Consider the following 24734-nt stretch of genomic DNA (forward strand, 5'->3'; position numbering starts at 1 on the left):
ATGGAGAATCTACCTTTTGTAAAAAATAGATGTTTTTTTTCATCTGCAGAAAGCAGTGTAAGGTGATGGGTTGGAAGAAACCATCTGCGAGTGAGATGACAAGTAAGGCAGACATCTCTGACCTGCACCCTGGGCCACGTGTGGCCTGGCACAGCTCACAATACAGCCACCCCCTGCCCCACACCATTATGGTGGCAGTTCTGTCCCACCAGGAGGTCCAACCCAGCCCTGAGTGTGCACCCACTGTTCAGCAACAACCAAACATCAGTGCACTATTGACGTTGTCTGAGCTGAAACTGGGGCACAGGTAGGGTGCAGTGCAGTGCTAACTCAAGGTATGACAGGTAAGTTTATGGATTTTGATACACTGGCTAAGCAATTCATATTGGTTGTCTTTTTCATGGAAATAATTTGGAGGCATTATTTATGGATAAATCTTCATAGATGTGGCCCTGTACAATTCCTCTTTAGTCAGTGTGGCCCGTGTAAGCTAAATGGTTGGACACCAATGAAATAAGGGATTGTAGCTAGGGAAACCACTGTCCTTCCAGAATGACATAGGCTTAATGCTTGGTTAATCTGTAACCAAGGTGCTTGCAGAACTTCAGAATGAAACTTTCAAATGATTTAAGGAAATTCTAGAATAAAGAAGATACGGTGCAGGTGTGCTGAGAGGCCTGAAGAAAGAGGAGCAAAAGAAGGTAATTGCTGCAGATGTAGTCATGAAAGTCTGAATGATATTGTGTAACCAGGATCACAATTTTGAGACAGTATGTAGCGAGAAGCATTGAAAATGACTTCTGTAAACCTCTGCTATCTTGTATTCCCTCTGATAAGGTCTTAACAGCATGGAATTTCATCATACAGAGTGATCTTTAAAGTTATCACTGCATGTTTTACTATGACAGTGTTAATGTATTCATATGTGTACAACTGATACTGTACGTAACCTCTGGAAAAATAAATCCCACAGTTGTCTCTGTTTTCCTAGAAAGAAACAAAGTCAAGTATCAATCTGTCCTGTAGGTTCTGTTAGATTATAACATTCTGATATATGTTATGTATTAGGAAACAGTAATGATTCCTAATACAGTCTGCCACAAGGTGGGTGAGAAAGATTTTTGGAATGAAATTTTACTATTTTCTTATTTATTCTGATTGACTCATTATAGTTTGGAATTTCTCTTTCTAATTAGATTTTTTAATACTTTAATAAAATGTCTTTTCAGTATAAAAGTGTTTTTAACCACTCCAAGTTCATTATAAAGAAAGAGTCCAAATTAAATGAATCTACTTCAGAGCTCTAGTTAAGTTTGGGTTCTGGCACCCCTATTTAAAATTGTAAGTCAATTAGAAGTGAATAATACTGAAAGCCACATGTGAAAATTCCTTTTATACTTAAAGCAGCTGGCAGGTATCCCTGTAATACAAGTTTATGCTGCAATGGCATTAACCAGACTTATAAGAGCCACTCATTGGCTTTATTTTTAACACAAACATAAGCCATATGAAATAATTCTACTTAGATTTGTGTGGTGTTTGTTTTGTTTTGCTTAATAAAAATACAGAGTTCCTATGTTAGGAAGTATTTGAATTAGAAAAATCCAACACTTTTCCTTATACTTAGATGATGATACACAACCTCCTTTTGAGCACAGGAGCACTTAGCTTCTTTTCTACTGTTTTTAACTTTTTGGAGGTTTAACTTCTTAACACTTTTAAATGGCAAATTGAAATAACAAATCTAGAAGAACTGTGCTGATCACATGAAACAATAATAGAATTGGAACCATTCTAATCATTGGCACTGAGCTCTGCTGCTGAGTAAACTGCTACCTGACATTATCCATTATAATCCAGCATAGTCAGCAGAAAGTTAAGGCAGCTGTTGTGCAAACACTTCTCTCCAAAGAAGATGTGAAGCACATATTTATATATTCCAAAATCTAAAGGAAGTGGACTTCAATTGATTCTTTGGGCTGCTTTCTTTAAAAATTTGAGGGTGTTCTCGTTAGTTGGTTGCTTTGTTGGTTGTTGGGATTTATTTATTTATTTATTTATTTATTTGTCATGACCAAGTTTGAGTCTAAGATCTCTGTCTTTGGCTTTCTTCTCTGTACATTCCCAGTCTTCACTACTGAACTGAGCATGCAGCCTTCTTGCCCAGCAATTACAGTTCTTCCCAGCTGGCCTTTGGCCTCTCTTCCTGTGACTGCAGACAAATTCCTCCCTTTTTCTTCTATTTTATTCACAGACAATTCTCTGACTTTAACATGTGCTTTTAGACTGCTGGAAGCAACTGCAACTGGTTCACATGCTGTCTATCACCACTTTGCTCTTTATCATCCCCTCTTCCACCTTCTCTCCTACTCCTCATTTTCCAGCTATCTTGACCTTGTCCAAATCATTTTTATCATATAGATGAATGGCTCCCAAGTTGCTTAAAGCTACTAGAAATCCTCTGATGCCCTCTTCTCTTTGCAGAAAGGTATTTGAAAATAGCTTTGCTTTCTTTCATTGGATACTGGAGGAGTAGTCAGTAAGCCAGTTATGTCTTAACAGGCTTAGAAGCAACTTCTGCTCATCCAGAGCATAATTTTGTCTTCTGTTTTAGATTTAAAGGGCAAATTACTATTTTTTGTTGTTATTGAGGAAAAATATGAAGTTATGTAAAAGCTATGAAGAATCATAGAATCACAAGGTTGGAAAGGACCTATTAAGATTGTCTAGTCCAACTGTCCTCCCATTACCATTGCTACCACAAGTCTCTAAACCATATCTCATAGCTCCTCAGCCAGACGCCTTGTGAACACTGCCAGGAACAGTAACTCCACCACCTCCCTGGGCAGCTATTCCATTGCCTGACCGCTTTATGAGAGAGAAGTTTTTCCTTATGTCTAACCTAAACTTCCTCTGGCGCAACTTGAGGCCATTTCCTCGGGTCCTGTTTGTTGCCTGGGAGAAGAGGCCAAGCCCCTCCTCATCACAACCTTCCTTCAGGAAGTTGTAGAGTGCAACGAGGTCTCCCCTGAGCCTCCTCTTCTCCAGACTGAACAAGCCCAGCTCCCTCAGCCGCTCCTTGTAAGACTTATGCTTCAGACCCCTCACCAGTTTCATTGCCCTTCTCTGAATAAATTCCAGGGCTTCAATGTCTTTCTTGTAGTGAGGAGTCCAAAACAGAGCACAATACTCAAAGTGTGGCCTCAATGTTGTACTCAGGTACAGGGGGATGATCATCTCCCTGCTCCTGCTGGCCACACTATTTCTAATGCAGGCCAGGTGACCCTCTTGGCCACCTGGGCACACTGTTGGCTCATGTTCAGCTGAGCATCAACCAACACCCCCAGGTCCCTTTTCTCTTCACACTCATCCAGCCACTCATCCCCAAGCCTATAGCACTGCATGGGGTTGTTGTGGCCAAAGACTAGGACCCAACACTTGGCCTTGTTGAACCTCCTCCCGTTCACCTCAGCCCAGTGATCCAGCTTATCTAGATCCCTCTGAAGGGCCTCTTTACCCTCAGGCACATTGACACAACCTCCCAGTTTGGTGTTATCTGCAAACTTACTGAGGGTGCGCTCAATCCCCTCATCTAGGTCATCAATAAAGATATTAAACAAGATGAGTCCCAGTACCGACCCCTGGGGGACACCACCTGTAACAGGTCGCCAGCTGAACTTAGCTCCATTAACCACTACCTGCTGGGCACAGCTCTCTAGCCAGTTCCTTACCCAAATGAGAGTATACTTGTCCAGGGCACAGGCAGCCAGTTTCCCCGGAATAATACTGTGAGAGACCGTCAAAGGCTTTGCAGAAGTCTAGGTAGACTACATCAACAGCCCTTCCCTCATCTACCAGCCTGGTCACGCAGTCACAGAAGGAGATGAGGTTGGTCAAGCATGACCTGCCTTTCATGAACCTGTGCTGGCTGGGCCTGATCCCCTGGATGCCACGCATGTGCAGTGTGATCTCACCCAAGATGACTTGCTCCATAACTTTGCCTGGTACCAAGGTCAGACTGACAGGCCTGTAGTTCCCTGGATCCTCCTTACCCCTTCTTGTAGATGGGAGTTGCAGTGGCAAGCCTCCAGTTCCCTGGGACCTCTCCAGATAATCAGGAGTACTGGTAGATGGCTGAGATCATCTCAGCAATCACCCCTGCCAACTCCCTCAGCACCCTAGGATAGAGTGCGTCCAGTTCCATGGACTTGTGACAGTCCAGATGGAGGAGGAGCTCTCTAACAGTCTCCACCTGAATCACTGGGGATGTATTCTGCGTAGCATCCCAGACTTCCAGATCAGGGCACAAAGTGCCCTGAGGATAACTGATCTGTCTATTAAGGGCAGATGTAAAGAAGGTATTGAAGACCTCAGCTTTCTAATCCTCAGTGGTCACATTCTCCACTGCATCAAGTAAAGGACGGAAATTCTCCTTGGTTCTTCTCTTACCACTGATATAAGGATTTCTTATTCTCTTTTACTGCAGTGGCCAATCTAAGTTCAAGTTGGGCTTTTGCCTTCCTAACTTCCTCCCTGCATACCTTACCTCCTTGTAGTCTCCCCAAGTAGCCTGTCACTTCTTCAAGAGGAGTAATGTAATAAAAGAAGATGCTCTCTTTCATCCTTACCTTAAATAGAACTTCTAACTTCATACAGAGCATGTTTTAAATTCTCAGCGTCTGTTACTAAATGATTTCTAATGACATTTGAAATTTTATTGATATATATATATGTATCTAAATATTCACTATTAGCTGATCCACATCTCATGTTCTTTGTTCTTGACATGTATTTATAAAAGACAAAATATAATATAGAAAGCCTGTCCAAGGTGGTTCGCAAGTTAAAAGTTTGCAAGAATTTTGAATATTCTCACAGCTCTTGTTGTGTTTTGTGCAAAGCATTCAAAAGCTTTGTGCTAATAACTGTGCCCTTTCTAGGCCAGAGCTTGAAACTCAGGCATCTGTATCTATAGATAATTACAACAAGCTCTAACAGGTGCTTAATATGAGCCATCTAGCACTCCACAAAGTATTTTTTGGAATGGCCTGAGAGTTAGTTGGTGACTTTACAAATTTACTTGTTTGGATGTGGCAATGTTATTTTGGAGGCCATAAGAGACCAGATGTCTGTACAGCCTGGACACAACGGAGCAGGGACTGGCACTTAATGTTGATGAAGTTCTCCCTCCCTTTTGAGGGTGGATGTTGGTGAAGTTATTTACCCTTCTAGATTGACTAGAATTTTTCTTTGGACTGATTTTTCTTTGGACTAGATTTTTCTTTGGACTGTTAATGAATGTATATGAAAAATAATTATGCTAATTTAACGAATACTATGTAAAATTCATACTGTTTTTGTGACCAGTTACTCAATAACATGATTAAATTGTCAAATTGTGAACATGTAAGCCTATAGCTATCCTGTTGTAATACTCATATGATGTGCAGAAAAAATGCTGATTGGTTGTACTCTTATGTTCCAAGATAATTTGATTTAAAGATAAAATAGCCTTTTTTGTAGTTGTAGTACTATTGAAAGTACACACAGACAATGCTATTTTAAATATACTCTGAGGGGGAAAAAGACTATTTGAAATATTTTGGTCACTTTCCTGGAGATATAGGTTATCTTGAAGTATAGTTCTGTCACCTGTGGCTGTGGAATGCTGTTCTTAAAGTCATGTTTCCTTAGCTACTGATATTTACAGCCTTTTTCTTTTAAACTTTGAATGCTCTTTTTATGCTAAAAAAATAATGAAGGAATATTATAAATCCCAAAGAGATATATAAATTCTTTACGCTTTTATTGAAGTAAATATAAATGAAAGAAATAATCAGTACTCAAATTCTTTGGTGTACTGATGGACAGTTGGCTGAATATGAGCCAGCAGTGTGCCAATGAAAGCACATTGTGAATATGAGCCAATGGCATCCTGGCTTGTATCAGGAATGGAGTGGTGAGCAGGACTAAGGAAATAATCCCCCCATGTACTTGGTATTGGTGAGGCCTCACCACAAGTACTGTGTTCAGTTTTGGGCACCTCAAAGAAAGGACATTGAGGTGCTGGAGCAAGTCCAAAGAAGGGCAACAAGGCTTGTGAAGGGCTTGGAGAATATGCCCTCTGAGGAGCGACTGAAGGAACTGGAGCTGTTTAGTTTGGAGAAGAGGAGGCTGAGGGGAGACTTTATTGCTCTCTGCAAATACCTGATCAGGGATTACAGTGAGGGTTGGTCTTTTCTCACTGGTGACAGGAGAGACCAGGAGAAATGAACTCAAGTTGCTACAGGGGAGGTTTAGGTTAGATATCAGGAAAAATTTATTTACAGAAAGGGTTGTTAAGCACTGGAATAGGCTCCCCAGGGAGGTGGTTGAGTCACCATCCCTGGATGTGCTTAAAAACCGTTTGGATGTGGTATTCAGGGACATGATTTAGAGGAGGGTTGTTAGAGTTAGGGTAGTATGGTCAGGTTATGGTTGGATTTGATGATCTTTAAGGTCTTTTCCAAACTGAGGAATTCTGTGATTCTGTGATTCATTGAAAATGCCGTTAATAGAACTTCAGTTACCCAAGGCAATCTACAGTCCAGAAATCACTTATGCTTTACTTATTTTTTACTCTTTGCTTAAAAGCATTATAATCATACTTCAAACATAAGAAGCAAAAAATCATGTAGACTAATTGCCACTATTGCTACAATCTACTGTGCTGTATGCCTCTCTCTGTCATGTAAGTATTCTATATGTAGATTAAAGGGGTTTTAAAGCCATACCCAATTGTTTCTGATTCTCGTTACTCTAAAGAAGAATGATTGCTGTGTTCAATAAAAGCACCTTCGTGGTTGTGACAGTTGAAAATTCAGGCTTATTTGAGTGAGTCACTGATAAAAATGACAGCATCTCAGAGCATACCTCATTCTTGTGCGCCCATTTCAAAATTAGTTTCTCTAGTAATCAGCAGAAATAATTATGGTCTTTCAAGTTGAGTTTCTGTTACTCTGTGCTATAAATCATTCTGACCTCATTTGAGTCTTCCACATTTTGCAACAGACATGTCACTTTTCCCAGAAGAAAAGTGCCTGGGTTTAAAGATCAGATTTTTAAGTTTACTTCTAAAAATCCGCTTAATGCAAATGAAATTCCAGATGAAAATTCAATAACAAACTACTAAGTCTCCCTGTCTTGTCTCTTCATGGGTTCTACAGGAAATGTCTTGAAATCATACTTTGTCAGTTTTGTGCCATCAGTACCGTACATTAAAACTAAAATGTCATAGAGATTTCACACAAATTCTTTATCATGGCTGCAGACAGAATGTATGATTTAGTTGCTTCACTTTAAGAGAGCTTTGTGTACTTTTTCCCCAGCTTTTTAGAAAGGTGAGAGGATAAATTATAGTGTTGTTCTCCCAGCCACTCTAATAATGACACATAGGTCAGCTGTATAGAATGGCCTTTTGCCGGATAAATAATTAGTATGACAGCTTAAATGATAGAAGCAGTAACTGGCTTTGAAAAGCTAGGTAGTGATACAGAATGGTGTCACTATTACATTCAGTGGCAGTGCACTTTTTTTTTCTAAAATGTGAAACCATTAACACACATCTTGAAAAAAAAGCAAGTTCTTGGAATTTATTGAACTCCAAACGCATGGCTTTTGTGTGGAACTGCAAACTGTTTCCTTGTTCATGTGTAGTATGACACTGTATTCAGTTTTGTCTGCATATGGTTTTATCATCAGCATGCCATTACCTCTCGCTCAAATAGCAGTGTGTATAAAATAAGCCTTAAGTTACAGAGAAAGCCATAAGCTTGGCATTTATTTTCATCTGAACTGCTCTTCAGAGGAAGTGTTCTGAACACTGGTGTGTTCAGATACATATGCATATGAATGCATATGTAAAAGTTTTAGTTCTACATGTACATCCTTTACCTCTGCGATTTCATTTTATATTTGTGATTTTAAATTGTAATGATTTAAGATCTTAATGATTTGTGGTAATTCGATAGTGATGGTCTATAAAATTCATGATTCTAATTGGCGGTAGCTGACAGGCTGAAGAAAGCAATGGCATGTCCAGTACCACAGGAAAATAGATTGTAGCTAACCAAAGGAGTATAATCTTTTAGTTTTTCTGTGCTTTTACTTAGTTAGTTTACTGATTTTGCTGAATATTTCCTTGTTTTAACTGACTGATGTTTTTCCCAACAAATCCAATTTCTCATTTTCTTTCTCCCTCGGTATTATATTTTTTTACTAAGTCTAAGTCTCTTTTGTTATGTTTTGTGCTATGAATGTTTTCTCTTGGAAGCCACTGTCTAAATGGATGGATGAAGAACTCACAGGTGACTAGAGTGTCACTGACAGCATTGGGCAGTTGCAGTTTTCCTTACAGTTGTGATGTTCTTGAAAATTTTTGTATGGAATCAGAACACTCTTTCTGTTCTCAAAGATGTTAAAGGGAAAAGTAGTGTCTTCTGGGCAAACAAGAGAAGTGTATTAACATACTCAAAGGACTAAGTTTGTTCTTCTTTTTCTTGTTTCCAAATGTTTCCAAATGTTTGTCTTTTCACAATTTGTCAGAGTTCTGATCCTTTTTCTCTCTGATTAATAATATCATATATATGTCTTTTTTTCTGAAGAGACTTGACAATGACAATTCTTATTCTGTGTATGAAAGAAGATGAAATATAGCTTCATTTAATATGACTTACGAAAACGAGTGTACTTTAAAGACAAATTCAGAAGCAATTTGAATAAGTATTTAAACTATAGACAGAGTAATGCTTAGCTATTACAGTGCTATTCTATAAAAGTTAGTAATAAATATGTTTTATAAGCAACCTTGTTTGTGATAAACTGGGTGAAAGCCTTTTTGAGTGGTCTGAATGTAAAGGGTTTTACAGTTCCCAAAGTGTCTTGCCTCATCCTTTGTTAGGAGTTAAAAAAGAAAGAAGGGGAAACTGAACATTTTGTTGCTATGTGAGTCTTTTAGAAACAGCAGGAGCTGCCTTGAGGGACAAAGCAGTAAGTGTTTTACTCTACCTGAAGATATCGCCAAAGGTTCTCAGCACTTCTTCAAGTGCCAATCAACAGAAGAGGAGGGATGCCACCTGGTGACAGTGAAGGTTTAGGTATGAGAGCTATGTGGATAGCAGTGAGCTCTTGCAGAAGTATTTGGTCACTTGCCAGTGACATCTACGGCCTGCTTAATCTGTACACATCCATCAAATTGGTGCTTTCTGACTTACTCATAGTTAGTTGCCCTCTTTTCTCCTTACTTGCTCCTAAACCCAGACTGGCTCAGCACGGTGCCACCCATCTCAAGTGAATGAATACCAGCAGGGTTAATTATGTAATTAAGAGAGGAATGTGCCTCATTTCATTTGGGGCATATGAATCTAAATACAGAACTTGTTTATGCACAGAATTAGTTCTGGAGCCTGGGATACAGCTTAAATCATGTTAAAAATGGATATATGAGTGGGGGAAAAAAAAGCTTGTTATCTAGGAGGAAAATAGTGGATTTTGTAATATTTGAATTGTTGTCAGTGGTAAACTAGACTAAATGTGAGTTTAGATTTTGAACACCTCCCCCCACCCATGCTTTAATCCATTTTGTATTCTCTTTGGCATGTAGTTTCAAGAATTAATATGAACGCTTTCTTTCATGCAACAAATCCCTACAGAAAGAAATGAGTGACTGAATTTCTATAAATGTCTTGAAAGTGTCTTGTGTAAACTTTGTATTGATATTGGTTCCTCAAGATGAAACCAACTTAACTGAATGAGAGATTTTCTCTGAAAAAGGACACGTGCATTCTGCTAATAAATACCTTTCCGTGTATAGCAAATACTAAATACATTTAGGTATTTAGACTGCTTTATGTAATATTTCCAAATCAATATTATTGTCAAATAAGTTAAAGTAGGAAATAGTGCCTGAATAAAGATTATTTTTTAAAACAAGTCTTTGGACAAATGCCTCTTGCACTGCACTGACAACGTGCTGTGGGTGCAGCCAAGTGGCACATTGCTCCAATATTTCCTGAGTATCAAGTTGGCTTTTACTCTGCTGCATTGTAAAGTTAAGATGCAAAATACATGGAAAAACTTGTTTCTTGAGTCTGTGTCAGAGCATTTTTTTTCATGCATTAGTGTGGCACATTTTCATTTACTTGGACAGTGTCATTTCTTTTGTGCTGCTTATCTTTGTAATCCTTACACATTCTGTGCTTTCATGGATGACTTCAAGTCACCCTTTATATTACTGTTATGTTCTTTCAGCACTCACTTTGCGGATCTTCACTAGGTTCTCTGTTTTAAAACTTTTGTACTCTTTTAGGTAGTGAACAAATGAAAAAAAGAAAAGTGAAATCTAATACAACAGTGTAGCCTTGTAAAAAGTGAATGAAATAGTATGCAAAAAAAAAAGTATAATAAAACATTCAGGATATATCTCAAACCTAAGATCAAGTGAGTGTTTTCTGTTTAGCCTATATTTTCCTGTTAATCTTTCCAGCACAATGGAGTATTTCACTAGAACAGAAGGATTTAGGTGGAATTAAAGTTTTTCTATTTAAACTGAAAGTCTTATCCTTAAATATATAAACTAATCTTTTAAACCGATTTAATTACTTAAAGAAGTTAAGTAGAAAGACAATAATATATTTTAAACATTCTAAACACAGAGAGTTTCCTTGTATACCAATGAAAGTTAGTTTACTTAAAGATGGATCCAGCTTCTGAAACAGGAAAAAAAACTCCTGGTGAAAAGGATTTTGGAAACGTCCTTGTGCAGCATATCCATACAACATATGAAAATGGCTTTTTTTTTTTTTTTAATAAATGATTTCCAGTGATTAAAACTTTTAAGCTGCATTAAGCAAAGCTATGTATCCAAATAAAAATGATGCATTATTGATCAAATGACTTACATACTGCTAGAGTATTCTTCTATATGTAATGTTGATTTAAAAATAAAAAATGTTGAGACATGCACAGGCATTTGATAGGAGAAGCAGGGTATGGCAGAATTTAGAGAAGATTTTTTAGGCAAATATTGAACTTAGTATTGAACTATTTGTGTGTCTTGTTGACTTCCTAGCACTGCCAGGAATATCATATAATCACAGAATCGTTAGAGTTGGAAGGGATCTTTAACGATCATCTAATGCAGCTCCCCTGCAATGAACAGCAACACTTGCAGCTAGATCGGGTTGCTCAGAGTCCTGTCCACTTGACCTTGAATGTCTCCAAGGATGGAGCATTCACTGCCTCTCTGGTCAACTTAGTGCCTCACCATCATTATTGTAAAAATATTTTCCTTATATATGCAGTCTAAATCTGTCCTCTTTTAGTTTGATACTATTTCCCCTCATCCTGTCACAACAGACCATGCTGAAGAGTCTATCCCCTTCTTTCTTACAGCCCTTCCTTGGATACTGAAAGGCCATTATTGATCTCCCTGGAGCCTTCTCCAGGCTGAACGTCCCCAGCTCTCTCTGCCTGAATATCAAGACTTAACTTTAAAAAATGTTGAATTGGAGATGATGAGGAAGAAAAATGTATTATTTTTTTTCACTGTTCCACTTATGCTTACAAAAAAGTGAGTTGAGCTCTGTTTCTTTCAGGGGAATTCATCATGACATGAATACTCATTCTTACTGTGCCCCAGTAGGTAGGAAGGAGGGTGAACTGCTTAAATTTGGGGTGTTTTAATTGAGAAGTTTTAACTTTTTATTGAGCTGTATTTCTTGTAGTGCTATCTCTTGATCAAGGGAGAGACAGAAATGAAGAGAAAGTGCTTAGTAGCCTCCGGGGCCCAGTTAGGCTGACTTGCCTAACTGAATACATGATTTTATCTCAACTCAGTGGCCGTTACTCCTTCTGTGGACTGGAGGAAGGACTTGAAATCTACAGGGAATTCTTGAGAACGTATTGTGTGTTGACTACAAGAAAATCAATTTTAACAAAGTTGTCAGCCCTCTAGAGTTACTACTTGTTTCTTCTACTGCTGTGGAACAGTCAACAGCACTTGCAGAACAGTACATGTCATGATGCCTCTCCGGCAAGCAGGAGCTGTAGTTTTGTCTGTATGATGAACTGGAGAATTTGAGCAGGATTAATATTCTTTTCACAGTGGTTTCTTGTTTGTTATCTGAGAAATGGACAGTGGTTCAATTCTACCTTCACACATCTTTTAGAGAGTCTCCCTGAAGTTCGTGCAGTGGCTTTCAAAGTAAAGCTGCTAGTCAGCATAAGATTATGAAGGACACCATTAGGGACAAATCAAATAAGCAAAGAACTGGATTATTTGGACTTTGTCTCATGAGTAACACTCCAGAAGGTGTTTGTGGTGTTTCAGTATTGATTAGCTGATCAAGAGTGCTTGCTACGAGGAAAGGAAAGTTCATTTTCCAAATACACATAATAAATTCTCTCCTCTATGCCTTCCAGTTTTGTCTTTGGGAAAAATTAATGTAGTCAAAAAGCGTGTTCTGGTGTATGGCAAACCTCTCAGACCCTACAAAGGACTGTGAGATTGTACTGTGATAGGTGTAAGATTTTTATAGCTGCATATTATTCAAATAAATAAGCAAGTGGTAGTAGATACTTCTGGCCTACTCTAGAAACTGTGGGTTTTTTTTGTTCTTGTTATTAGAATGTTACTTTCCTCACCCCTCTTCTACCCTGTTAAGGTAATCGTCCTTTCTGAGTTTGCAGAAAGGACTCAAGTGCTGCCCTTGAGGTGTGTTCTTAGAGAAGACTAGAAGAAGGGCCACTTGCAGACTACAATCCATCTTGCCAATACAATTTCAAGACATCTAATCTGTGTGATATATAACTTTCTGCAGAAGAAGAATTGAAAAAAAGTCAGTTTTGAATTGCGTCTCCTAAAAGTATTAATCTTTAAGAATGAGGCTGTGTATGCTTTGAATTTTGATGTGCCTCTTCTTTCTCTCTTTCTAGCTGGAATGCTTGCAGCTTTATCTACAGGATTATAAGCTTTGATGTTCAGAAGAGCAAAACTAAAAGATGCCATCTGAGAGGTGCCTGAGGTATAGTATTTGATAGCACATAGTAAGTCATTCCAATTTAGTGTGATGTTTACTAAAGCATAAATTAGCAGTGAAATATGAAATTAATATTTTTTTTGCTCATTATTCACATTATGATCTGCAAGAGATTGCTTTCTTGCTGCTACTCATGTCTAGCAAAGGGAAACATGCTAGAATTTGATTGGGTCTCACAGTTCTCTTCATCTATTATCTTGTTTATGGTCTTGTTTATACTTGAAATTTTTGATTGTGAAAGCAACTACTGTTTTACGTGTATGTACATGAAATGGTACCCGGTGATCATTTTTTATGTTTGTCATGTTCCAGTATTCAGGACAAATGTTGATCTTTCAGTTGTTTCAAATTCTTTCAGCCTTCCAGAATTTCTCATTTTGCCTTTCTCTTTCTTCCAGAGTCTTAGTCATCCATATTTGCTTGCTAGTCCAGACTTTCTCATTTATTTGTATTGCCCATTGTCTCATCAGAGACTTTGATATTTATGATTTAATTAGTTTCTGAGAGCACTGTCAGGGAAAAAAATACAACATTTCATCAGAATTTATTTATCCAGTTGCTTTTTCTTTGGAACTTTGCTCTATTCTAATATGCTGGTAGTTTCACCACTGTTCTATTTCGGAGAGTAGTTAATGCTCACAGGCTGATCTGGGATCTCAGTGGTCTGATATTACTAGGGTATTGTATCATTCCTCTTCTGAACAAAAATAGAGAGAAACCATCTCTAGGTATAATAAGGTTATAATGCTAGCACAGTTAATCTTCCAATGTTATTATATTCTCTGTTCTCCTAGGAAGAAAAAAAGGTTTTTGCAGTTAATACAGAAGAGGGAAACCAGGTTAAGAAGACCATATTCTGCAGTTCTTCAGGACTCAGTAGCAAAACTAACAGTTAATCTTTCATTACAGATTCTTTATTGTTGTTGAAGACTGCAGAAAGAATATAGTTTTATTCATTTATTCTTCATTTTTTCAATTCAGAAGTTGAGCTGGTAGCATTACCTCCATAAAACAGTAGTTTGATGCAGTTATTTTACTGTAGAAATAACAGAAGAGAAATAATGGTTAGAAATAATTTCCTTTTTTTAACAAGTTACGTTTCTTGCTAATTATCCTTTAGCATTTCAGTGATATTCCTGAAACAAAATAATTAAGGACAAAGTTTCATTTGAATGAATTGTTCTGAAATGTAGAGTTCCATGTGTGAAACCTAAAATATCTGTGTACGATATTCGTATACAGGTTGTTCTGCTGTGTGTATAATGCGTAACTCCATTTCAGCTATCCTTTCTAATGCCTTAGCTTTTGTTTTTTTTTTTTTTTTAAAAGATTAGATTAGAGCAAAGAGTGTACAAGGCAGGTCTGCATTAGTTTGTAAAAGCTAAAGGTGCAGGAGTGGGATGTATGATAGTATAGTAAGTAAGTGTTGATGGGAAAGAATTTAGCAGCCACGCAGCTGCTGACATAGCTTGTGAGTGTAGCGAACTGCATGACTTTAGTGGAAAGATGCTAGTTTATTTATCCTGTCATTAAATATTGAGTTATTCAGGATTGGCTCTCTGTAAGATCATTTCCTCTAAGGTACTAACTTCTCAGGCAATATAAATTTGTATAGTCTCTCAGATTTCAGATGAACTGCATTGTTTTGTCCCAAAGAGGCTCTGCAGATTTGTTTGTTTGTTTGTTTCTGTCTTTGTTTAGGACTGTATTTGCATAGAAAAATACATTTGCAGTTATACCGTCTCTTCCTTTTGTGCTAGAAAGGGAAGCTGAAACCAGATAGTCCTAGGTTGGGTGACACAGAAATCTTGCATTTGTACAGTCTGATATTCAAAGGTGGTGGAAGGCTTCATTATTAAAACAAATAAAAGAACAACAACAACAAAAATGCTGCTTTAAAAGTGTAAATGACCCAAAATAATCTGAAAGCTTTGAGTAATCTAATAGACTTAAACAGGCCACTTGAGATCAAGACTCTTCATTCTTTTGAGTAGGGCTGGTTAATTCAGGCACACTCCACAAATTGTCAATTTGGATTTTCTGTCATTTCATTCACATAGGGCTTTATTCCTCTCATATAACTCTTAAATGGTTTTGAGTTAATTCTGAGTGCAGTTGACATCAAGCGCAGCAAATCAGAATGGCTGAGATTTTTATTTGAGTATGTAATATGGTTTTATAATACTGCTAAGCTGTGATTTTCTTGAAATGGATGTGCCATGTAAAGATTTTACCTAGATTTAGATTTCATAATTTTATTTCAAAAAATATCAAACATTCTTAGAAAACATTGTTACATATTGCTTATAGAATTGTTACATATTGCTTTCCTGCATTTATTTACAAAATATTTCCTCCTTTCTCTCTCAGTGTTCAAGAAATGTTGACAGGTCAGAGGCTTTGTCAGTCGAGCTCCCATAATGATGCTGTTCTGGCAGCACTGAATCAACAAAGAAGCGACGGCATACTTTGCGATATCACCCTTATTGCTGAAGAGCAGAAATTCCAAGCACATAAGGCAGTCTTGGCAGCCTGTAGTGACTACTTTCGAGTAAGTCTAAAGATTATTTTTTTATTTCTTATAGTAATATTAAAAATTACCCTGAATGTTGGAGGGAGAATGGTTATCTGTATCATGCTGAACAAAATAAAATTGAATCTTTATAAAATTCATGATAATTTCATCGAGTATTACAACTTTATTACATACGGACATACACATGGTAGGAAAGAAAAACAAATAGAAACTTTCAAACTTTCAGAATCAGCTATAAATATGGAACTCAGCCAAATAATTTTGGTTATTAATGGACAAAAAGCTTTGTTAAAAAGTAGGCAATTAGATTTATGCTTTGTAAGAATATGGCAAAAAGTAGCAACATACTATATTCCTGATTCTAATCATTTAGAAAAGAGCAAGGGTTGATTAAGTGTTGTGAATTTAAACTGGAATTGTAAATGTTTTTGTAGCTGGGGAGATGTTGCTTAACTTGTACTATTCAGGTTTTGATTTTCTAAGAATCAGGAGAATTATGCCAATTTTTATTCAAAATCAGTGAAGAGAGATTGTCATCTCCAGAGGTTGGTGAAGGAGGATAAAAGATTTATATAGAATTAGTTGAGTCACCATTTGGAAGTGCCAGATTTATATCCACTGATCATAAAGAATAGATTTAACTGCTTCAATTTTAGCTGTTAAAATTACATAAAGAGGAGTTCTACCTTTGGTGTTTCCTGGATTTTCTTGGAGGAATGTTGGAAGAACCTTGCAGATTTTCTAACCATGCTGAAGTCATTTCTGTGAAGAACTGACATTTCACTAATTTTTATGAGATTTTTTTCATGTAAATACAGGACCGTAGAGGATAGGATTCTGAGAACATTTGATGTTGGAGTTGCCTTGAATAAAATTTAGATGACAACATTATACATCAATGTGACACAACAAGCCTGCCTTCTGTAGCTTCAGAATTCATACTTTTGATGAATATACTAACCTACCTTCAGCTCTATCTGGAGGGGTTGTTATCCAGTTCTTATTTTTATATAGATTACCCCAGGTGTGTGCTCAGGTCTTCAAAAGGCTCTGTCAACACAAGTATTTGTTTTTGTTTTTCTTTTTCACCACTTTCATAAAGTACAAGTGGCTGAATATTAGCTTCATAGAGATCCTGGTTATGGTTTTCTACCCATTCTGCATCTATTTTGATTTAAATTAAACCACTGTTGAGATTGTCCTTTCTTATTCTGAGAATAAGAAGTCAGATAAGCAGTATTTTTTTTCCCCAAATTGTGACTTATTCACTTGTTTTAGTGCAATGAAAATTTGTTAACACTTGAAGGATGACTGTATGTCCTGTTAGAAACTGATGAGGGAGTAAGAACTACTGTATGTAGAAGAGTGGTGAATGTCGGAGATTGTCTTACTATCATTTTTTTCTTTGGCACAGATAAATTCTTCATTTGTTTTTTTAAGACAAAACAGGGACCTGACCTTCAACAAACAGTGGATTTGACCATAATATTTTTTGGATAGTAGCCTGCCATCCTGTCTTCTAGTTGGTATAATTGATCTTGTAGTTTTGGCTGTGCTGAAATATCAGAATTGAAAATAGAATAGTTCAGTCAGAAAGGACTTGCAATGTCTGAGTCCAGCAGGCTATCCTAAACATTGAAGTGAGACAAGAAGTTTGAGTTAGTGAGTTAGTGAGTATATGTGCATTTTGATAGCTCTAGAAGGATAAGTAATTTCCAAATAATTTTTTTCTTCTTTTTTCCCTTTTTTCCCCTCTGGGAGCAAAATGAAATGTTGCTGCCTGACTTCATTTGCAGGCATTTTCAGTGCTGGCAGGTGATTATGTAAGCTCAAGCTTTTCTCATAGAAAATACATTGGTTTTTTAGGTCAAAATAACTCTTTTCTCCTTCCTTATTTTTCACTTGGGGATGTTTATAGTTATAGGACTTGATTTTTTTTTGTCTCAGAAAAATGTATTTTTTTATGTTGTCTGAATGAACAATTATATCAATTAACTAGAATAGACTCAGAAATCTAATAATTCTATTAATATTTCTAATCTATTATAAAATGTCAGTAGTATCCTGTGCTATTTCTTTTTCCACAGTAAGCTTTTCAATTCTTAAGAGAATCCTTTGAAGTTAACCAAATGGATACTAATTTTGTTTACTGTCTTTATTGTCTTTGTATTTATAGCTGTCACAGTTGATTGTTAAACAGTTTGTTTTTTCTGTGCTGTCTTTCATCTCTCTAAACAGAATATATATTCCTGTGTACGTATCAGTGTTGATTGCTCTTATTTTTATAAACAAATTCTGATTGAATGGAGAAAATTGTTTCTGAGGTCTTGTTATATGAGTCAGGAAGAGGAAAAGGCTCTGCCTCGCTTAGGAATAGATTTAAGGACCTGTAGTACTGACAACCTGCTATTGTAACCTGGAAGTGATGCTGATATAGAAATCCTTTTTCCAGGTAATCTTTAAAAACGTTAGCTCTTCTCATTGGATCAAATAAATTGTTTGGTTCAGGAAGCATCTGTTCAGTACTGAGTACTTGAGACTTTTGTTCGAAAAGAGGCCATTCTAAAAGAGGCCACACTATTAGCTTTCTGAGTAAGTTGAGAAGTATAACTATAACCTGAACCCAAGCATCTTAATGAAATGCAATATTCTAAGTTAGCCTAATTCTATATTAAAAAAATTGAATAGGGAAGGAAATGCAATTCTAGAACACCCTTATTCATCCTTATCTTTGCAGTTAGTGCTTCTTTGTTCTGTGGGGCTCTGAAGTGGTTTTCCATTGATGCAGACAGAATTCCCACAGCACAGCAGTGTGGGTACTATCACAAGCATTTACAATAGTCTTTTGTGAATTCTGTTTTCAAATTCCCTACAGTTATTATTATTGTCAGAGTAAGTATGTTTCTGTTGTAATTCTTATAGTACAAAAATGAATTAATTGCAATTCTGCCACCGATGGATGGAAGGCAACATGGTGTCTTGTTCTCTGAGTCATCTTCCTAATTTTTTTTTTTTTTTTTATTTTTATTTTTTTAATTCCCTATATAATAAGTGTGGCAGAATTAACCTCACAGTTAGTGAGGTAGGCCATAAGAGACTGTAACTCACTGTCTCTCATTAAATTAATATTATAACAGCATCTGGTGATTGGTAACAGTGCAGTTGATGAGCTTCCTCTATTTAAAAGAAGGACAGAAGTCTTCTCCTTTGCTTCCCTGTGCTCTCTGTTCAATTTTACAGTGCTTCTATGGCAAACATCCTGAAGCTCGGCCCCACCGCCTCTTGTGTGTTGCTGTAAGTGTCTGACAATGGAAAGCCAAATTATTGGAGCAGGGCTGTGGTATGGAAGTGTTTCATACCTATTTTATTCTGAATCCCTATATTCTGGTGAGGAAATCTTCTATCTTAGAGTGTTGTTGGATGCAATAGACAGTTCCTATTTTTTTTCAGTCTCCATTAGTATCTTCCTACACAACCTCAGGAGAAATTAAAGCTATTATTCTGTGGGTGTAGCAAAGCTGAAAACACCTTGTGTTCAAACCACCTGAGAGAATTATTTGGGCAGTGTATCACTCTTAGCTTCAGTGAATAAGACTGACATACCACGAGAAATATCCAAAGAAAGAGACAAGACTGCTGAAGAGCTAAAAACATGATCTACATCTTATAAAGTGCACATGGGGTGGAAATTTCTTGCATTCATCTTCATTTGTACTAGAAGTCCATCACACTGCTGACATGATTTTGCTTTCTGTGTTGCACATTATTCTTGTTAGAAGTTTTAGAGGAAATTATCTTTCTTTAAAAAATAAAAATAATAAAAATCGATTGCTTCACTGTTATTAGTACTTTTTTTTGCACCACGTTAGCTTCATTTTAGTAGCCTGAAATACAGTGTCAGCTAGTTGAATTCATGTCACTGTAGGCCTTCATTTAATAAAAGTCCGGATTTAAGCAGTGGAACCTCTACGTTTGACTGTCCTGAACAAAAATGCTACTGCTTGTTTATCTGTGTCAGGAGTTAATCTGCCTAAGACAACCCATATTCAAACTTAGACCTCTGAAACCTCACTAAGTCTCAATGTACTCTTGCTGGATGACCTAATGTACAAGTGACCATTGAATTCAGTGGTCTTTTTTTGTAGCTAATGGCTTGAAAGAAGGAGACATCATGAACAGCAATGGATGAGAAAATAAAAATGGCCCTGCTGTGTCAGACTGTTGGCTATTTTAGTAGTAGCTATCATGATACTTATAGAAAAAGAGTGAAAGCAGGCTGAACTTCATGCATCCCTGAGAACTCTTCAGTTGTGTTTAACTAAGGAATTTCTAATGGAGAGTGTGATTTCTGTCTATTCAGCAACCCTGAATACTGGTCTCATCTAGGATTTTATGCTGTTTCCCATTGATTCTACGTAAGATAGTCATCCACTGCATGTTCTGACAAGTGATCCATGGCATTAGTGTGAAGAAATACTTTTGGTTTGTTTTGAATCAGACTTCTATAAGTGTTATTGTATTTTTCTTCTTTTGGATAAGATAACAAACCATCATTTCCTAGGTGTTCTTTTCACCGCACTAAGTAGTCTCTTTTCTAAGTTGGTTTGTGATCTCAGTCTAATAAACTATTTACAATCCCAGATGTCTGGGACATTTTCAGCTATGGTTGAAATAAAAACTTGGTCTTCCAAGGTTAATAGTGTATTACCTGTGAAAGCAGGTTACAAATGTATGTAATAATCACTTGAAGTCAGTGTTGCTTGATATTAGGACACATCTATGTTTTTAGAATCTCTCAAACATGATATTTAAGTATCTACCTTTCCAGATTTTGATTTCTATTCAAAAAAGGTAGTTATCAAGCCTATAAAATTAATGGGGATAATTAAATTGACATAACTGTTGTCTGTTATTTTTGGTGTGGGATTTTTTTTGTCAGAAATTAAAGAAAAACCCAGGGTAAATGAGAACAGACAAATTTAGACTTCTAAAAATAAAATGAAAAGATGATTTTTATAGAGGTATTTGTTTCAGAGGAGGTAGCTGATGGAGGACAAAGCTCAGCTGAGGATGAAAGCTGCTGTCACAAATAACTATATTGTTAACAGAAGCATGATTAGTCAAGACATTCTTCTTTTATTTAGCAAATAATTAATGCTTAAAAACTGTTGTAGGTTTTCTCATTAACTGGTGTGGAAAGTCAAAGAAAAAATCTTCAATGAGCTGGTTTTATTTTTCAGACTTTGTATCAAATAGTCAGTGGGAGCTATGGGACCTTCTTTAGCAAATTCATGCTCTAGCTATAATAGGTTTATAGTCATAGTGGAAAAACAAGTTTCTTTTTGACAAGATGTGAACAATATCTAGTTCAACCCTTTATAAAATGGGCCAGATACGGAAGTATGTAAGTACAAATATTAATAAAATGAACCACCTTAGATTATGACATTAGGCTTCTTATATAACAAATATACTTCTGCAGTTAGTCTTCAACTAGAAGGTAGAAGATAATTGTTGCAGTTTACTATTGCTTGGCACACTTGGATTTCAGTGTCTAATGACACATCATATAATGACTACCTTCTTAAAAAGCTAATTGTAATAACTAATGTTATGTTACTCCAGTTCTTTTACATGAAATTTTCCTATACAGTTCTTAACTTATGGCTGACATACGTTGAGGTGGGAAACGTCTTGATGTATGAAGTACACATTTAATTTTAGCCCTCCTTCAAGGTGTCCTACATGAAGCACATTGTGGCAGTTAATGCTAGCTCAAGAGCTGGCTTTTATTTCAGTTTTATTTTGGGCTTGATTTTGATATCGCTTGCTAAAATCATCAAAAGAACAATAGGCTTATGCATTTGCTGGGAAGCATTAAACCAATTTAAACCAAAATTTGCAAATATGACTCATACTTTCCTGTGCTTAACTGGAGATGCTGGATAAAATCTGTTTTCAGTTATGCTGCTCCTTTTGTATTCCAAACAGCAGGCCTGTTTAAGAACAACTAATGTTAGGACAGGCTGTGCATTACTGCAGATTTCAGCGGTGCATTGCACAGCATGGTCCTCCTTGCAATTCAGTTTTCTTTCTTCTACCACAATGAAAATAATTTTGGCATTCAGGATCAACTATAGTGACTTATGAAGCGCTGGAACTGTTAAGGTTTCTGTAGCTGTGGTAGTTTACTTAATTTTTTTTTTGTTTATGATGTGAGATTACACATGAAAATTGAAGAATTATTTTGTTTCTACAGCATAACTTTAGCCACTTTTCAATATAAGTCTTATTAGTGATACAACAATTCACTAGGAATAGTATGCTACTGTCTACCCTTCTCATTATATATCAAATCTTGTTTGTGCATCTAAACAAAAGTTAGGGAAAAAAACAGTACATTGACTATTAAAAGTAGAACCATCACAATATATATTCTATTCGATACAGATTCAGCCAAAAATATAATATGTAACTTGTTAACAACAGAATGCTCTGTTTTGGTTATTTTGACTGGGAGTAAAGACTGTTTCTTGTTATGACCCAGAAACTTGCTTTGTTCTTGCTGAGCAGTGCCCAACAAATGTGCACAAATCAGATCCTTAGTTCCTATCAATGGTAACGTAGGGCAGCTCTCTACTTCCATTTTCATTACTTGCTTCTATAGTCTCTAGGAAATTAATATCTGTGTATTAACAGAGAAATCCCAAAAAGTGTGTTACAAAAATGGTTGATTTGGTAAGCTTTTAGGTGCAGTGCATTACTCTTTGACTGATATACTGAAAGAAACACCAGAGGCTCAATGTACTTATTTTGCCAACAGTAACATGTGAGCCTTCAGTATTGCACAGAAATTGTACTTTTGCTGCTTAGTTGTTTTTGTATTGTTGTGCGTTGTGGCTATTTTTTTTTTTATTTTTATTTTTTTGTACTTCTTTTAAATTCTTTAACTGTATATTCCCATAAATTGGGATTTATTGCTGACATTTTCATTTTACAGAATTCATTTTAGTTGTGTGGCAAATGCTTTAAAAAAATATTTAGATAGATTTCATTGAGCAGATGTATTAGTGCAGGCTCAGTTTTCAATGATTGACATTATGTGACATTTTCTCTGAGAATTTGTATAGAACTTGCTCAGAAGAATCATGTAATGAGGCTCTTAATCATATTTCATGCAGTTGGTGTTGATGGATCTGTTTTTCAGTGCACAGGAGACTCCAGAGGCCATGGCTTATGATTGATTTAGGACAGACAAGCTTAAAATTAGATGAATATGAAGCAAGATATAACATGCAAGTTATGAGAAGAACAAGCTGTGTTTTTACATTCAGTAAGGAAATGTTCACCTATTAAATTGATTATTTGAATAAGTATACGTTACGTACATACAACATTGTTAATATTTGATATACATTGTCATCTGTGAAAGTAGTATCACAATTCTTGTTAATCGTGCTTTTTTATTGTGATAGGTAAAAGCAGCAAAGAAGAAACAACATTGCTTACATAATGAAGGATTAGTACTTGGAAATTAAGAAAAAATAAAGCTTAATAAAGGAGTAGATACCACAAAGGGGATTAAATAGATTATGATCTATTTATTTTATTTACTGTTACAAGAACAGTGAGGTGCTATTTTTTTGTACAGTCTGCAAAGGAGAGTTTGGGTCTGAAAGAGTTTGTAGTCCAGACAGTCTTGAGACTGGATATTTGCAGTTTTGAGCAACCTGTACACAGATAGGCCTGGGTACTAAATAAGGAAGAACTGAAGACTGAGCTGTTCCACTGATGCTAGTTAAGATTTCACAGGCTGAAAATTACGCATGCAATAAAAAAAAATTGAGAATTCAAATCATAACTGAGCTCCCTGAGCAGTGTACGAAACCGATCCAAGATTTCTTAAGTGTTTGTTTACTTTTCTAATAGCTCTTATGATGCATTAGAGAAGGATAATAAATTTTCTGAAAAGAAAAAGATGTGCAACAGATGAACATAAAAGTAAATGAATATGCTATGGGAAATGAATCTGAATAAAACGCTGCACTTAATGAAGATGCCTGTCTATTTTAAGATAATTTTGAGAAGAGCTCAAGCAATATCACTGTAGAATTGTGGAGACGGTAATTTGAGATGGTAGTTCTTCTCTTCTGAAACACTAAAATAATACTCAGTAGTGTTGTTTACCTTAAAAAATCAGTGCAAAAAGCTGAGGAAAATTTGGCAACAATGCTATCATTGTTCTTCACCAGTTAATTTGCTTGAAAGACTGAATAGATGTTCACTCATTTTCAAAATTGTTTTTTTTTCAGCACTAGCATGCTGGTGGTTTTTTTGTGTGTGGGGAGGGAGGGCTTGTTTTGTTTTGTTTTGTTTTGTTCAGACTTGTTTCTGAATTGGGTGGTAAGAGTTAGTTAAGCTAGATAATATGACTACTAAACAAGTTGCTTGTTGCACTTTGCTTTTTAGCTGGAGAGTTTAGCCTCAGTGATGAAAGAGTCTGGGTAGGATGGCGTATTTAAGTTTTACTTTAAGGTAAGACTGATAAGGTTTTTTCTGCTATAACTTTTGACCTTTGACCATGGTGCTTATAATATAGCTGATAATTTTTCAGGAAAAGTAGCAGAGTAAAGTAGAGTAAGCTCATGTGCACTGAGGCTTGCTCTCTGTTAGTTCACCTTGACATCCTGAGTGTTCATCTTTTTGAGTGTGTTGCAATGAAAGGAACTATAAGAACACTAGTTTGCTCTGTGCCAACTTTCCGTTCTCTCTATCTGGTTGTGATTACAAGGAAGTGCAGGAAATGCTTATGACTCTTACTATCAAGAATGTGTCAGATTTCTGGACAGCCACATGAGAAAAACAGCTGAAAGTAAAGACATGCTCTGGTACATGAGTTGCAATGTTAGAGTGAAGGATGAAAAGTGACAAAGTAAGCTGAATAGGAGATACTTGCACTGTGTTGTGCAAAGCAAGCCTGCCTTTGCTGAAACCCTATGAACATCATGGGGATGCAGCTTTTAATTCAGATGATTCTGATGTAGTCCAAGACTTAATAATGGTGTTTCTTGACTGAAACCGTGGTTAAGCAGGAGTTGTGTAGTTCAGAATTATGTGTTAGT

General features: G+C 36.4%; 1 protein-coding gene across 4 annotated transcripts in view; it reads left to right on the forward strand.

Moving 5' to 3' along the window:
* The window catches only part of KLHL32 (kelch like family member 32), a 118059-nt gene that overhangs the window by 15228 nt on the left and 78097 nt on the right, over positions 1-24734 (forward strand). For 3 of the 4 annotated variants that reach the window (XM_042885150.1, XM_042885176.1, XM_042885159.1), the window contains exons 2-3: positions 12973-13061; positions 15447-15627. In XM_042885150.1, coding sequence (XP_042741084.1) covers positions 13039-13061; positions 15447-15627 — 204 coding nt within the window. In that variant the 5' untranslated portion in view covers positions 12973-13038. Of the gene's footprint in view, positions 1-12972; positions 13062-15446; positions 15628-24083; positions 24148-24734 lie in introns of those variants that run through there. The other variant, XM_042885168.1, reaches the window with a different exon arrangement.

Source organism: Lagopus leucura, unplaced genomic scaffold (assembly GCF_019238085.1).
Source record: "Lagopus leucura isolate 7727_CA_CO unplaced genomic scaffold, USGS_WTPT01 Super-Scaffold_73, whole genome shotgun sequence".
Lineage (NCBI taxonomy): Eukaryota > Metazoa > Chordata > Aves > Galliformes > Phasianidae > Lagopus > Lagopus leucura.